A 16,121-nucleotide genomic window follows, 5' to 3' on the forward strand; every position below is an offset into this window, starting at 1 on the left:
CAATAAGAACTTCATTATCATCTCTTGATTGTATGATCATCTTATCACAACTTTATCATCATCTTTTTAGAAAATGTTAACACGGAAACCAATATTATTAAGCTTGACTCAAGCAAAACACCATTTACGCTTTCATAAACGAAAACATTTAACTATACACGTTTGTTATCGTTTGGACAATAAGGTCAACAGACATTTCCTTGTCACAGATGCTCTTTGCACGATATTTGGAGCGTCTGCTCTTCCCTCCACGTGGGACGAGACAACAATTGCAATGTGTGTACCGGTGGCTGCCATGTGCTCATAAAATGTACAACTAAATGTGGTGTTTTGTGATGTTTTACTGGACAATGAGGATTTAGTTTAACAGTGGTTATCAGGTGCTTGCAGGTGGCACAGTGTCACTGTATGCCAGATAAAGTAAAGTGCTCTGTCCCGTTCCTAAGTGCTGCACCTCCACTCGTCTGCAGTGCTTTCATGAGCTCCTGCATGGCCTCCAAACAGGATTAAAAAGTCTTCAGTGTTTATATTGTACAGTACATCAGGCAACTTTGGCTCTTGACATAAATCCGGACACTTCATTAAGAGATTAGTTCAAAGTGCCTCTGCAACTATCTGCTCCACACAAACAAGGAATCTTTGTTTCCTCAATAGGAAACTTGTAGTCGTACGTGATCTCTTCATTGATGCGTATCGGCTGCCGGGAGTATATCACTATCTTCTTCTGGGAGTCCACAGTGACGATCTTTGCGTAACAGTTTGGCTGCAAGACAAAGAAGGTTGTTTTGCATTAAGCATCGTATTAAACAAATAGTATCACACGTTAAATTTAAGACTTTTTTTTAAGACAACATAGAATGAAATTGTAATACCAATTTGTATTTTGCACTCGTACGGGCAGAAGAAGGAAGGAAAATGAGTATGAATGAAAATAAATCAGACAATTACATGAATTTATTGATTTGGCTGCAGCCAAGTATTAAACATCGTATTCTCCATCCACGTCTGGTTGAAGCTGCACTTCCCAAGCAAAGTGAAGCATACAAGTAGAGCTATATGCATACAAGTAGAGCTATATGCATACAAGTAGAGCTATATGCATACAAGTAGAGCTATATGCATACAAGTAGAGCTATATGCATACAAGTAGAGCTATATGCATACAAGTAGAGCTATATGCATACAAGTAGAGCTATATGCATACAAGTAGAGCTATATGCATACAAGTAGAGCTATATGCATACAAGTAGAGCTATATGCATACAAGTAGAGCTATATGCACACAAGTAGAGCTATATGCATACAAATAGAGCTATAAAATCATATTCAAGACACTTTTAGGCCTACATTTCAGACAATGGGATTTAAGACTTTTTAAGGAGCCAGCAGAAACCTTGTGAATCTCTTTAATCTCCAGCTACACTTCCCGCTCTCACTCACATTGCAGCTGTGGTTGATAAACCTGGCTAAGTTCCCATATCTAGTCGCATCAATGATGGTGTCCTGATCAACCCGGAACAAATAGCTGCTTCCAATGCCCTCCTCCTCGTATCTCTGCTCCCTCATGTCAGCGATGACCTAAGGAAACAAACAACAGATGTGACTATTCATGCGAGCGTTGTTTATCACTGTCACTACTCACACTCCTGGAAAGTACCCAGAATAACCAGCGTGTCCCGGGGGGGGGGGTGGGCCACTGGGCCGATTCAGGGGAAACTAACAGGGGAAAAGCGGCTTGCTCAAAAGCTCGTGACATTTGTTCCCAGGTGCATTAGTCATTAGTTTGAGTTTGTCGTACCTGTCTGATGATTTGGCCCACGTACTCGATCACCATCTCATCTGCTGCTATTGGCTCCATTGCAAACAGGCCCCACTCATGAATGTGACTCCGGCTGAAACAAATCCTCTTCTTTCGGAACTGATATAAATCATGACAAAATGAAACACGTGTTTGTTAACACAGGCTCCAACTGCTGCAGATACTTACATGACACTTTACTGCTTTCGGGGTTATCATTCAAATGACTGTGTTCTACCTCGGATGACTCACTTGCAGCCTTTTCAGTGTTTTGAATCAAACTAACAGATCACACTCATCCCTAGTCCTGCACCGGGTCGGGTACCGACTGGGTAACCCGCAAAGAAATTGTGAAACAGGTAAAAGAATATATTTATATAAATTCAGTTACAAGGTAAAAACTAAACAAAATGGTCTTTTGTTTTGGAGAAATCAGAAATGAAAATGATTGTGCAGTATTTATATATATATATATATATATATATATATATATATATATATATATATATATATAAACAAACTAAATCAGCTAATATCATCAAGCATAACCAGTATATGAATGTGTGTGTGTGTGTGTGTGTGTGTGTGTGTGTGTGTGTGTGTGTGTGTGTGTGTGTGTGTGTGTCCTTTGGGTAAATTGACCTTATTTAGTGGTATTCATGTGACATTTCTCATGTTGTTATGATCTATTCAGATGAATAGAGAAGGCGGTTAGGACTTCTTTCCAGTTGAGTGTTTGACTTACCTTCAGCTGGTTGAACTTGAGCAGGTCACTGTCACAGCTGAATGAAGACAGCAGGCGTCGCTGCTCAGACCTGAAGTCAGATCCAGCACGCAGGGAGGTCGGTTGCTGGGCTGGGATGCACTTCCCCTGTTGAAACATGTTGACATTAAGCACTGAAAGGAATAAACTGGGCACTGTAATAATCACAGTTTCCCCTCATACCTGAGTACTTGTAGACGGAAGCTCGGTGGCCAGCTTTGTGTTGTTGAGGTATTTCATTTTATCTTTCCTGCTGATTTTGTAGAATCCTTCACTGCGAGCAGAGCCGGTCCTGTGATGTGGCTGCCAGGATTGGTGTTCCTCACTCTTCTCTGTGGGGACTTCAGTCAGTGAGCAGTAGTTAAGGATGTCGAGCACGGAATATGATTAACGATACTGTGCATCAAGGAAATAATGTTTTCTGAATTCATTATTTCTGTGTTTCAAAAGCAAACCTTTCAAGGAATCTGCAACAGTCCTATACAGTTGATACGTAACAACAACAACATCGAATATTCATAACGTTAAATGCTTTGAAAGCTTTGAAAGCTTCATGCCTATTCATTCCGTTTAAAGCTGGTATTTCTGCACTGTTGAAGATAAAGATTAGGCTGCACATATATTATTAGTATTGTACTGTTTGTAGAATTAGATTCGAGTGGTGGCTGCACAACATCTATTTTATTAAACTAAATATTCTGCTTTAATCCATATTTGTTCAAAAACAACACTTTCAGAGGAACCAGGATGGACATTTTTCACTATTTACTGACTGATTATTAGTTGTAGACGTTCCGTAAACTCCCTCTGATCTAATTCAATATGAACATGAAACACGGTTAGAAAGGATATGAGGGTGAGGTGTCCACAGGGTGTCACTGATCCACCCAAAACCATTATCCCGCACTTGCAGCCTTTCATATGTACACTGCAGCAGCTTTGCATCTTCTTCATCCAGGCCCTCCTTCCAAACACTATGAAGTATCCTCCTCTCCTCACAGAGTGAACGCCTCCTGTGAGGAGGACTGTGAGAAGGGAGAGAACCAGAGAATCTTTTCAGTGATCTTCGCCAATGATGGATTCTCCACCTCCTCTTTCGCCTCCTCCACTGTTTTCTCCTTAATAAGGATTTCTCTGTCTCTCTCATGTTCTCCTCATTCAGAAGCCCAGGCATATTCTCCAGTCCCTGCAAGGGCTTCATTCTCACACCTGAACTGATCCACAAGCCCTTCCCATCGGCAGAGTCAGATGAAGACTCAGAGAGGCTGCATGGTGAGGACACTGAGACGGGCGAGCCTCCGAGAGAATCATATATCATCGGCTGTAAAGTCGTCACCGTTTTCCTCCTGTGGACTATGGCTCTTCGGGGGAGGATGATGTCTCTTCCAGGAGTCTTTGGGGCTGTGATGTATGGATTGCTCGACAGGCATGGCAAAGGAGGTGGGCACATCCCTGTGCTACCTTCGGATGTGGTCGTCTCTCTGCCTGGTGTTACTGGAGCTCTCCCAGAGCTGCACTGAGTCCACCCACGTCTATCCTCCCGACCAGGAGTCTTGGGCATATCCTGGTATGATGGGTACGAAGCCTGTGGAGCAAGAACGAGCCTGGTGCCTGTTGAAGAGAGGACTTCCTCAGCTGAGTCCTCACTCGCCAGTTCAGCCACTATCCCCCTGCCTGGTGTTTGTGGTCGCTCCTCCACAGCGGGGGATGTGGGTTTGCTTCTCATCAGAAGGTCGGGGTCACTGTCCAGCAAGCAGCCGGTAGGAGTGAGAGGCCTCAGGTTTTCTACGTTCCCGAGTGACTCTTCTGTCCATTCAGAGCGCTCCGTCTCTCCATCAAAGTGCGGCTCCGATGCTGCACAAGAATAACAAGAAAATGTTACCAATTCATTTTTTCATCACGATTTTCTATCAATACATTTGTTGCATTGTTCACACAATGAAACTGTGTACACACAGTCATGGTCCACAGGGGATGACTTGATCCTTTGCTCAGATGTGAGCATGCTTACACGCAAAAATAAACATTATATATTATATTTGTGAGCATGTTAGCATGGCTGATGTTAGTATTTACAGCCCCTGTGCCTAAGTACAGCCTCACAGAGCAGCTTAGCGTCGCCGCTGTAGTCTTGCTCAATTGTTGAGTGTCTATGGGAACAAATAACATGATCATGATCCCATAGGCATCCAGGGAATTGAGCGAAACTAAGCAAGTAAACAAAGAGTTTCTCCAAGCGTTGTCTGAGAGAAGCCCACAGTCTCAGACTTAGAAAACCTCTGCTATAAACTAATTCCATCTACTGCTATACATCATGCTGGACAACCTGGAAGTCCTATAGGTGACGGGGGCAGTAGATGGTCCAGGGTTTCGCTGGTTTGGAGCTCCATCATTTGGTTCTCCTCAGTTTCCTCCCTATGACATGGATCTGACCAGTCCTGCAGACACAGCTCCAGCTGAGCACCAGGGGTCAGCGGGGCTGAGGGGGTGACGGGGAGCTCATGCTCCATCGACTCCTCATCCGACGATATAAATATACACTCCTCACTCCTGTCGCCGTCCTCCTCCATGTCTTCATCATCCGGACTGAGGTCAGAGTAGGACGAGTCCTCGAAGCTCTCTGAGGAGCACGAGTCAGAGGAGTCGAAGTCTGACGAGTGCTCACTTTCCTCTGAGGAGCTGCCGTCTGTAAAAGCCTCTATAAATGAAAGAAATAAACATATTTACTCCTGTATTTCATAATTCACAAGAGCTCAATGTTGCAACTGTGTGACCTTTTAACGTACCGCTGTCCCGGCGCTGCACTGCATCACTAGTTTGGAAGATGACAGCATCTTCTCCTGTGTGTTTGTGGGCCAACTCCTTTCCTTCCTCAGGATGATAACCATCTTCATAATCATCTCTGACACTCTAATTAAGAGGAAACGTTATATTATGCAGTTTTAAGAGTGTCCCACTTTCAAACAGTTTAACACAATAATACTTTGTATACATTCTGGAAAAGTTTTATACGGAAAATCTACTTTTTGAAACCCATCGCAGCCGATTAACAGCTGCTTATGGAAACACATGTAAGACTTTTATTTAAAGACATGACTTAATTCATTTAAAAGCAAAGTTTTATAGTTAAAAACTGAAAACAAAGCACTGAATCTGAACTTATTTTACTATTACTTTTCAAGCAAACTATTTACCAGGATTTGAGAATCATCATCAACGATCACAACATCCTCCATTTTATTTGATGTTGTTTCCTCATCTTGAAGTGTGTTATCTTCGTCATTCCCTTCATCATCATCATCATCATCATCATCATCATCATCATCATCACTGTCAAGCTCATGTGGTCTTCGTCTGCGTTTGGCAGATGCAAAACTCCCTTCGTCATCCCCCTGTTTCACATCTACATGGAAGGAGCAACACACGGATGATTACGCTCCAGTCTTCACTCTTATATGTAGTAAATAAATAAATAAACACTGACCAGAGCTTTCCTGAGTACAACACAACACATGTTCTGCCTCTTCTGATGTGGCAGTATCATCGGCTCTTTTCCTTTTTACCTGCACAGCAAAACAATTATTTTATTCCATGAAGTTATGCATCACTCAGAGGTCACATGATTACAGTAAGCAAACCTTGAAGGACGGCAGTGGAGGTTTTTTGCTCTGGGCACCGACGTGACGGAGGGGATTTGTTAGTTTGCTCCTCTCTTCAACACTTGCTGCTCCACTTTTCAAAGGAGGAACTTGTATCTTGTGAATAAAACAACAATAAGAATGAACCTTATGGCTCCAAAAGGACACAGACATGTATTCCTTCATGCATTGATTACTTCATGAGATAACAAAGGAGGTAAATAACTTACCTTTGTTTTCTTCTCTTGACAGTCCCACCAGTCCTCAAATGCCTTGAAAGCGACCCCTTCGATCATTCTACGTGTAATGTCCTTCTTAATGATTGACCTCAGTTCATCCATGATGACTTCTAAAACCTTTTCCACTGTGACCTTATGAGGGTTTTCCCGCACAAGCAGGTAATCCGGTGGTGGCACAAAGGGGTTAAACCTGGGAAAAGGTGGAGCGGGCCATGGTGGTCGGGAAAAAGGTAAAGGTGCGGCGCCATGCCTTGCAGGATTCCCCTTATCCAAAGGGCCTGCAGGCGGCATGGGTGAGTGGTACCTGTGCACAGAAGGTGGCACCATCAAAGATGGAGGGGGTCCAAGAAAAGTTGGTGGGGGAGGAATAGAAGAGGGAGGTGGAAAAGCGGGAGGAGGAAAGGAGATGCCGCGGTGATAGCGCGGAGGTGGGATCCAACCTGGAGGTGGGATGGGGATGGTGCCATTTGGCAGGCGATGTGGGACAGCTGGAATAGATGGGGGGAAAGGAGGAATGGGGAAAGGGAAAGGGGTGACTGGTGGATGGGTGCAGCCAGATTTAATGGCAGGAGGAGCTCTGGAGGGAGGGAGTTGAGTGGTGCTATTGAGAGAAAAGGACGGAGGCTGAGGGAGAGAGAACATCTGTTTTGTGGGTGTCGAAGCTTTGGACGGTCTGTTGTTTGAGTTCTCTTTATCCTCATTTGCTGCATGTTGCTCCTGAGTAAGACACAAAACAATACATATAACTTTTATTGTCATTATGGCATTATGGATGGGACGATATAGGATCTTATCGCAGATATGGATGAAAAACACTCAAAATAAGCTGATTGTGGTGAAATTTAATTATCAGTGTAATCGTGAATATCTAGATCGCTATCATGCTAGAGAAGTGGAAAATATCATGTAATAAAGAACACTCACAGAATGTTTATTTATCCTTAATTAATGCAGGGCGACCTTGTGATTTATATATTAAAGATTATTTGATTGTTTGTTATTCACAAAAACAAATTGATCCCAGTTTAGTGCCGTAATATTGTGAATCGCAATCATTTGGGCTCAGGATCATCGGGATACGTTCATATGTGCGTAGAGATCAGGATTTACCTTTGGACGTGAGAACGAGTGGAACCTTTCTGCCTCTTCGTCGTTGTTTACGTGAGCCCTTTGTTGAAAATGTGCGGAGTCAGATGGAGGCTGGGAGTTTCTCGTTAGAAACAAAACAGCTTGAGTGGTTTCATCCTCTTCATTGTCAACGAGCGACGTTGAACTGACATCCACCGGATCATTGTAGGAGCGCTGGTGGCTCGTTGTGAAGTCACAACAAGAAGTTGGAAGTGAGTCGTCTGAGAAAGGGGAGGCGTTAGCGGAGCAAGGTGAGGTTGGGCTGTCTTGACAGTGAACATCGACCTCTAAAGTCTTTCTATCTAAGTATGACGGGTCGATACTCCGGCTGTTTATCAGCAAACTTTCAATGCGGGAGTCCAAACTCTCTACCTCGGGCTTGGGGCTGCTAGAACAGTTACCAGAAGATGGAGATAAGTCTGTTATGCATGCATGGTGATCAGGTGGGGAGGATGCTGCTGTCTGCCGGTCAGCTGTGAAATGAATCCCCAGGATGCTGAAAGAGTTACTGTTTCTATGTAAAGCCTTAGAGGCAGCGATGACAACGTCTCTGGACTCCTGACTGGGGGACGCGAGGTTAAAGGAAGGCTCTGTAATAGTGTGAGTAGAGGATGGTGCACTGTGACCCCACAGTGCAGGCTGCTGGCTGCTAGTTTGTGTTGGGGTACAAAGAGGAGGCTGTGGTTGGTAATGCTTAAAAATGAAGTTGACATCTGCGACTTCGTTGGATCCTCTGTGATACCTCGCAGGCTTTCGATGGCAGAGCTCACGTCTTAAAGGTGTGTGAACACTGTAGGTGGAGGGCTCCCCCTGGAGGACCGGAGTCGCCTGAAGACTGGAGTAGCAAGAGTCCTGCGAGAGAGGAGTCGCAGATAAGCAAGGAGTACGGGGGGTTCCCTGAGAGCGTGGTGTAAGCCCAAAGCTGCAAGGTGTATCCTGCCAAATACTGGAGTAGGCTGTGTCCAGAGAGAGGGGTGTGGCGATGCTGGTGGGGCTGGAGATGCTTAGCTGTCGTTGCGTGGCTGCGCTGCCCTATAAGAGATGGATCACATGGAGAAAACAGCATTTGAGAAATATTATCCTTAAAAATATATTCATTAACAGCTGGTTTATAAATATTATATAAGAGTTGTGCAGAATGCAGAATATTTAGTTTGTTTTTGTATGTTGTAAACATATGAGGGTTGGGCACCGCTGTGTGCATGTCACGGAAATTAAGAAATCAGTCAATCAGTCAGTAAGCAGCGTTAAAATGTTTACCAGCAAACTGTCGATTAAGCTTTGAATAGCTGGCTCATTGCTGCCCACTGGCAGCGTCCAAGGAGTATAAAGGCCACGTAAGAGCAGCTGGAGATATCGCGCCCTGTTTTCACCTGAGGAAAGGTTGCATGTTACAAGTAATCAACACACACACGGTTAACATTTATACTTTCAATGCATAAAACAGTGAGGTATTCCTAGCATCGGTGTTACCTTTAGGATCAATTTCCACATGAATAACGTTTCCCATCACTGACGTCTGATGGAGGTGCTGCACAGCGTCATTTGCGGCCTTCACTGTGTCGAAGACGACCTTTGCAATCCCTAAATGCTTCTTGCTCTTAGGATTGTACAATATTTCCACTTCTTCAATGTTACCATATTTATTGCACATATCAGTCAAGAACGTCTCCCTCACGTTGTCATTCAACCTGGAGATTGTTACTTCTTTGGGAGGAACGGGCCCAACATACCATTCATCAACCTGAAAGCACACAGGTAAACAACAACAACAACAACTATTATTATTATTATTATTCATTATTAGTATTGTTATTATTATAGTGGCTATAAAGATGACCTTAAATTTAGAAATCAAAAGGTCAGTCTTGTTGCATCTGCTCCACAGGCGGCAGACACGGGGATCTCTGACTGTCTCCACAGGGAACAGGCCTAAATCCTCAACCTGTTGAGGTAAACAACAGCCATCATTAGAATCAGGGGGGAAGAAGTGTTCTGATAGTTTATTTAAATAAGTAGCAAAACCACAAATAAAACAAAATACAAGTCAAAATCCTGCATTCCCAGTAAATGTATTTAAATATTATCTGCAAAATGTACTTAAAATATAAAAGTAATTTACTCTTTAGCTGCCAAAATGGGCTCTGTGTGTTAATTATTTATATATTATACTATTTAATTATTATTTCCATTATTATAGCTGCTCCCTCTGTCTTATTGCTCATAGTCAACTAAGATTTCTTTAGTCGATAAGAAAGGATTTATCGACTAAATATATATATTTTAAACTTGTTTACAAGAAATTTATGAGCAAAAAAACACAATTTAAAGTGGAACTTTTTCATCATTCTTTGTGTAGAAACTCAGTTTTACAGATCTGTCGATTAAATCCACTAATCGATTAGTTGTTGGTCAACAGCCCTAATTGTTATTGATGCAAGACGCATTTAAATATTATAACCACCTGAGTTAAAGCTAATAATAATGGTTTTATATACTGTCAGTTGCTTAATTTACTGTATTTTCTAGGATCATAAAAGGTTTTTAAAACAGGAAAATACACCATATAATAGAAAACATATGTTTGGTGCAATATTAGAGCAGGATGTTGAGAAGTTATCTATGATAGACAGACAATAAACTCACGGGGATGTTGAACAGGTGTCCATCATAGCGGTACACTTTGTACAGTCCTTTTGTCAATGCAGGGTCAATAATCAACTTGCAACTTCTCCAGTGCTGAGGCGGTGTCTCTCTCTCAGTAGTTTGTTTTTCGCTTTCCATTACATTAGTCAAAACCTGTAAATGCAATAAAACACACATTGTGGTGTCATTTACAGCACAATAAACATAGCTGTCGTTAGCTAGCTCACATTAGTCCGCCACTGCAGGTTAACACGCCCCAACAGGTGATGGAGAGCATCACCTGTAACGTTATCCTTCTCTAAAGAAATAACATGAAACATGCACAAATACTTAAAGTTCTCATATTATGTTTGAAGTTTTATGTCGCTTACCTCTAACTACCAAGGTTGTGTCCTTTGGTGGAGCAACATTGTGGAAGACCTGCCGCGATTTTCGGTTGTTTTTACAGTTCGTTGTCCAGGTGGACAATCGATCCATCCGCCAGGAGACAGAGGCGGAATATAGATCCTTTGGTGAGGCGGAAGAACACAACAAGTTGAAGGAGAAAAGGTGTAACAGGTAACAGGTGTTTGTAAGCACCTTTATAATACAGTCGTTTGTTGATAAATAAAAAGTTATATATAGAAAATCATGCACGTGTATATTATTATCACATTAGAACATGTTTGAATTATGACAAATGGCATAAAAGGGATGAATAAATAGATGACTATATACATTTAAAAAGTGTAATTAATAAAGAAAAAGTAAACAAATGTGCAGGTTAATTTGGAAATATGCATGGCATGTACACATAAATGTAATCATGTAAATAATATAAATGTGTTAGCATTTTGAATGAAAATGAGAAGGAAATAAAAGACAGTATATTTGGAACATAAACATAGATGAGTATGAATATAATCAAGCATAATATGAAAATGAAATAAATATAAAATGAACAATCTATAACAAATATAAGTATGTGATATAAATGCTTGCATTAAAACGTAATATATATATAATATATACAAATACATAAATATGCAACTTTTGTTACTTCAGTAAAAGTACAAAAGCATTAGCATCAAAATATACTTTAAGTACCAAAAGTAAAAGTACTCAGTGATACACTGAGGTGCAACATTTCTGTGATGGGGTTCCCATCATCCTTGTTGCATCCTGGTGCAAACTAGACCTTCGAGAAGACAAAGTCCTGATCCAGAACCTCTGGTCATCGTGCCAGAATGTCGTCAGTTATCAAGCTACATGTAAACAAACTTCTCTGAGCGCAACTCACGCCTCCTTATGTACATTATTATTACTTTTGTGCGATCATTGGATAGAACTACAGGAAAAGTCAACTATAAAACTATCGTGACAGCAACAAAGAAAGCGCTAATGGCGACCAGTGTGCCGGGAACATTCAGAGGGCGGAGGAGTGTGTGTGCTTTGTTGGGATGATCATGACAGCACACATTTCCTGTGTGGTTTTCCTTTTGTCATCGTAGATTAAAATACATTTATAGCGTTTCCTTGTTTGTTCTTCCTGGCATTTTGTATAAATGCAAACGTTAAAAAAACACAATACAGTAATAAAAAGAAAACTCAGAAATGATCGCAGATGTGTGTTTTATTCTCAAACTGGCAACAAAAACAAAGTCCTGCTGACTCAGGTTAAAAACACCACATATATGCAAAACTTACAATACAGTAAAGACTAAAAGAAAAATCACTTTAAAGCTGTGCATTAACACAAGCAGTGGAACCTCCGTATGTACAGTAACTTAGGTTCAATAAATAAACCACAGAAAGAGGCCTTGCTTTGCATTGATCTGTTTCTAAAGAAGGTACGTGTTGCAAGTCCTATCATGAGTGTCCCAGAGCGTGTGAGGTTGATGTCTTCACTTTAGTCCTTGCGAGTCCTAAAGAAACACCTAAACAGAGATTTGGAGAAACGTAACACACATTTGACTAAACTGTCTGGAAGTGACTAACCCTTCGTGGCTCCTTGTTCTCTGCTACGCGTCACAGAGATGTTATCATCTGGACAATTTGGATTACAGATTACAAAGATCTTGTATTGCAATAAAGACCACAGCATTACCTTGATACATTTACAGTATGTTACAATCACAGGATATGATATTACATTTTGTCACAACGCCATCACATACGAGCAGCTCTAAATATCTTCACGTTTCCTCAGTTGAACTTGAAAAGAGTTTTTGTATCAACGTTACAGCGAAGTTGATAAAGAAAGAGAAAAGAGTCAAACCCATGTCAACAAAAGAACACACACTTATTCTTCACACTTCAACAATCTGTAACCGAAACAATGTGTGAACACGCTCAAGCTTGTAAACTATGAAAAGTACAAAACATTTCCAATACGCGCATGCTTTGTATCAAAACATTCACCAATACTTTAACAAAGCCAGGAACCATCTATGGATAACAGCATATTTGCAAAAGCAGCGTGAAATCGAGCAAATTCCTCTATTTTCTACCCAACATTTATTTTGGTTATTTTGCATTTACAGTCGTGGTCGTCACCGAACACTTGCTATAGAAATATGCGCACTGCAATAACACACTTTGGTTAAAAGCATGTTTTTAAGAAGTGTTTGATTACACACAAATACTGTTGGATTGATCTACTTCTATTTGTTTTTGTAAAACGTCTTAATATTCTTATGCATACAGATTTTTGGAGCCCATCAAAATAGTAAAATGGTCGTTTAATTTGTTTTTATCATATTATATATATCAATATCTTTTTTTCGGTCTATAATAAAGAGGTTACAGCTTGTTTGGATTGTGCTACTACAGTATGTAAAGCTTCTTTGACAATTATGAATGGCGCTATATAAATCTGATGCATTATTATTATTATTATTATTATTATTATTAAGAATCAAAAACTATTATTATTTTTAAAAAAACAAGCAAAACCCTTGTACATTTTCTTTTAAAAGGATGCAACTTGTTCCATAACTTTGGTTTTAAAACATGCAGACAGTGATTCTAATAAAACTGATATTTCAGAGAACTCACACCTTGAATATTAAAATCTGTATTGATAATAAAGTGTTGGTAATGATCCCCACAAAGCCTCATTTAAAGCCAAACATAAGAGAAGTCAATGCAACCCACCGTGTGGGACAATATCAAGGCCACAGGTGTAACAGCTCAGACAGATGAACACATGAGACACAAGAGCAGGACCATCTTCTGTCAACCTGAACTAAAAATAACATTTACATGAATATTGAAAAGAAGTTCTGGCCGTGTAGAGTCATATTAAAACAACAAAGTGCACTTTTAATTGTCATTGTTTTGCTCTGATGTGGACCTTCCCCAGGTTGGTGATACTAACAACATATTTTTAATTTCTGTACAATACATCTGTTGTAATTTGTAGCTGGCTTAATTTAATAAACATAAGAACAAATTTGCATCACTAAACTTCAGATGATAGTGTGCACTCCTAAAATATGTAATGTTACCATATGATGTGACATGTCGTTATACCAGCCACTGAAAAAGGTGGAGAAGTTTGTGAACATGCATTATCCAAAAGTGGAGTCAAAACCTACTACACACACACACACACACACACACACACACACACACACACACACACACACACACACACACACACACACACATATATAGATAAAATATAAAGCTTTTATAAGAGACACAATAAAAGGCATTGTTGAATGTCTGCTGCTGCTGCGTGCTATCAAGGGAAATGGATAGTGGCCTTCAGGTCGTCATTCTCACCCCTATGGTCCAGCTGGTTCTGGAGCTGAATGACCTGCTCCAGATCTCGGATCTGCCGGTCCGTTTTGTGACTGACGAGTGTGCGGTAAAAGTGGACGGCGAACATGATAAAAACGATTCCAAACGGCACCATGATGCAGGTGGAAGCGATGGCTGCGGCCTCACCGGGACTTATGGAGGTGTTGCTTTCGCCGTTTTTGAGGGGTAAGAACTTCACCCAGCACAAGAGCATCACCTCTGTCAGGAAGAGGAGGGTGCCGATGACCGTGGAGAAAGCCCAGGCCAATTCTATGTGGTGGTGCATGCGCTCGTGGGGAGACTCGTGGACGGAGTTGAGGTTGTGAACATTGCTGACAGCCTCGAGATTAGGGAGGATGCAGGTGCTGATCATGAGGGCGAAGAGGTGGACTGCAACCAGAACTGTGGTACAGGCACTGAAGGCTATCAGCAGCCCTGGAGGATACGTAAATTCCCGCTCCAGCTGTACCTCCACCATGGCAACCTGGGAAAACCATAAAAACAAAAGTCTCTTCTGCACTTTCTTTTTCACAATTGAATATCATATGACCATGCACCTACCTGAAAACCTTTTAAACCTGCATCCTTAAGTAACACAATAAACATGGCGGTCATATTTCTACATACATAATAAGTTTAACAAAGACTACTAATACAGTAAAGACAGACATTTATTTATGTGAATGAAATATAACAATTAAAGTCGTTTCTTCTTCTAAATCAGACCAAATAGCAGCTTGTGGTCAAAAGTGTAAACTTAGTTATCATAAAGAGATTTGACCTCTGCCACATATAAGTTGACTATGGAAAGAGGAGGGCTATTATTATATGCAGTGTAGTTATTGTTGTTGTTTAATTCTTTAATGTTTTTATTGAGTTGTTTTAATGCTAAGGGTCTAAGAAAATATTGATGCACTTGATTAATGTGTCATTATGTTTTAATTAATAGTTTATATGCAAAGATTTGCTTTAAATTGCACAAAAAGTATCGCTATGATGTTACAGGAACTGTGATAAATGCAAATGCAGATCCCACTGTTCTGATTGCATTAAAAAGATAATTTTATTTGACTTAGATTGTATGCAAGTGGTGTTTTCTTTACACTATGACTTTTCCTTAAATTACACTTGTATCATTTCATATTGCCACATTACTACATTTAAACTTTTTGTATTTAAAAAGGCTTATAAGAATTTGCGATTGAGTTGTATGTTAAAGAAAAACAAGAACAAAGACATTTAATAAACGGTGTGTATGCTTCAGTAGTGCTGCTGTGCGGTCTATTTGTTGTGGCGGAGGGTTATCCCGGATTTAAGCGTGTGTAGGCAAACCCTGTGAAGTTAATATAAACTGTTTGTTTCTCTTAATCCAGTATTATCAATGCACAATAATCCAGTATTATCAATGCACTGTTGCACCGTGAGATACATCACGTGCACGGGCACACGCGACTAAACGTGTGCCCGTGCATGTCGTGCATGTCGTGACCTTTTTGTTTTCATGTCCCAACTGTCCTTTATTATTAATTATTGATGGTAAACATATAAAAAGGACAGGTTGGAGCAGTCCTTAGGCCTGTAAGGTGTCATGATCGCCATTAAAAACAATCATCTGCGTCACATAACGTCCGGCTATGTGTCATGCCGATGGCCTAAATTGAGTTTGCATTATTGAAGTAAATAATGTGCAACAGGAACAAAGTGAAGTCAAACATAACTTACCATCGCGAATCCGGACAACAGAGCTGAAGTGCGACTTGTGGCTTTTAACTTTGCTCGACTCAAGTACAGTTTTCTCCATGACAGAGCCTGCAAGGAGTGCTCGTTCAAACTCATTCCGAAAAGTTACTGAACCAATTTACTGTTATATAAATTAAAGATATGAACCGGGTTGATTTACAGGATGGCACTCGATGAAGAAGACAGATTAAAAGCAGAAGCAGCACATTTGCTTCCAATGAAGAAAAGCATCTAGTAAATACTATAAAACTCTCAAACTATGTCAAAACTTTAGTGCAACAGCTGAGCGACTGTCAGAGGCTATCAGGAAGCACAATATACCCACAATCCAGTGCGCTGCAGCAGCGGTCCGCCTCCTTAGTCATGAAGCTTATTTGTGTTTT

The 16,121-nt window shown here is 40.8% G+C and overlaps 2 protein-coding genes across 2 annotated transcripts; both read right to left on the reverse strand.

Annotated features, from left to right (window-relative positions):
* Positions 1 to 107: 107 nt before the first annotated feature.
* On the reverse strand, positions 108 to 10,689 carry LOC115013606 (histone-lysine N-methyltransferase SETD1B-A-like). Its single transcript, XM_029440034.1, has 18 exons — positions 10,594 to 10,689; positions 10,213 to 10,365; positions 9,407 to 9,511; positions 9,040 to 9,310; positions 8,827 to 8,939; positions 7,549 to 8,598; positions 6,430 to 7,155; positions 6,200 to 6,316; positions 6,046 to 6,124; positions 5,756 to 5,964; positions 5,348 to 5,471; positions 4,888 to 5,259; positions 3,414 to 4,415; positions 2,745 to 2,911; positions 2,544 to 2,669; positions 1,799 to 1,918; positions 1,441 to 1,578; positions 108 to 763 (listed from the first exon to the last, which is right to left on the reverse strand). The coding sequence occupies exons 1-18, from the start codon at positions 10,687 to 10,689 to the stop codon at positions 590 to 592; spliced, it is 5,142 nt and encodes a 1,713-aa protein (XP_029295894.1). The 3' UTR covers positions 108 to 589.
* A 1,117-nt stretch (positions 10,690 to 11,806) lies between these two features.
* On the reverse strand, positions 11,807 to 16,055 carry LOC115013965 (calcium release-activated calcium channel protein 1-like). The gene is made up of 2 exons (XM_029440552.1): positions 15,721 to 16,055; positions 11,807 to 14,482 (listed from the first exon to the last, which is right to left on the reverse strand). Exons 1-2 carry the CDS (start codon positions 15,832 to 15,834, stop codon positions 13,940 to 13,942), a joined length of 657 nt encoding a protein of 218 aa, XP_029296412.1. The 5' UTR covers positions 15,835 to 16,055; the 3' UTR covers positions 11,807 to 13,939.
* Between the last annotated feature and the right edge of the window lie 66 nt (positions 16,056 to 16,121).

Source organism: Cottoperca gobio, chromosome 9 (assembly GCF_900634415.1).
Source record: "Cottoperca gobio chromosome 9, fCotGob3.1, whole genome shotgun sequence".
NCBI lineage: Eukaryota > Metazoa > Chordata > Actinopteri > Perciformes > Bovichtidae > Cottoperca > Cottoperca gobio.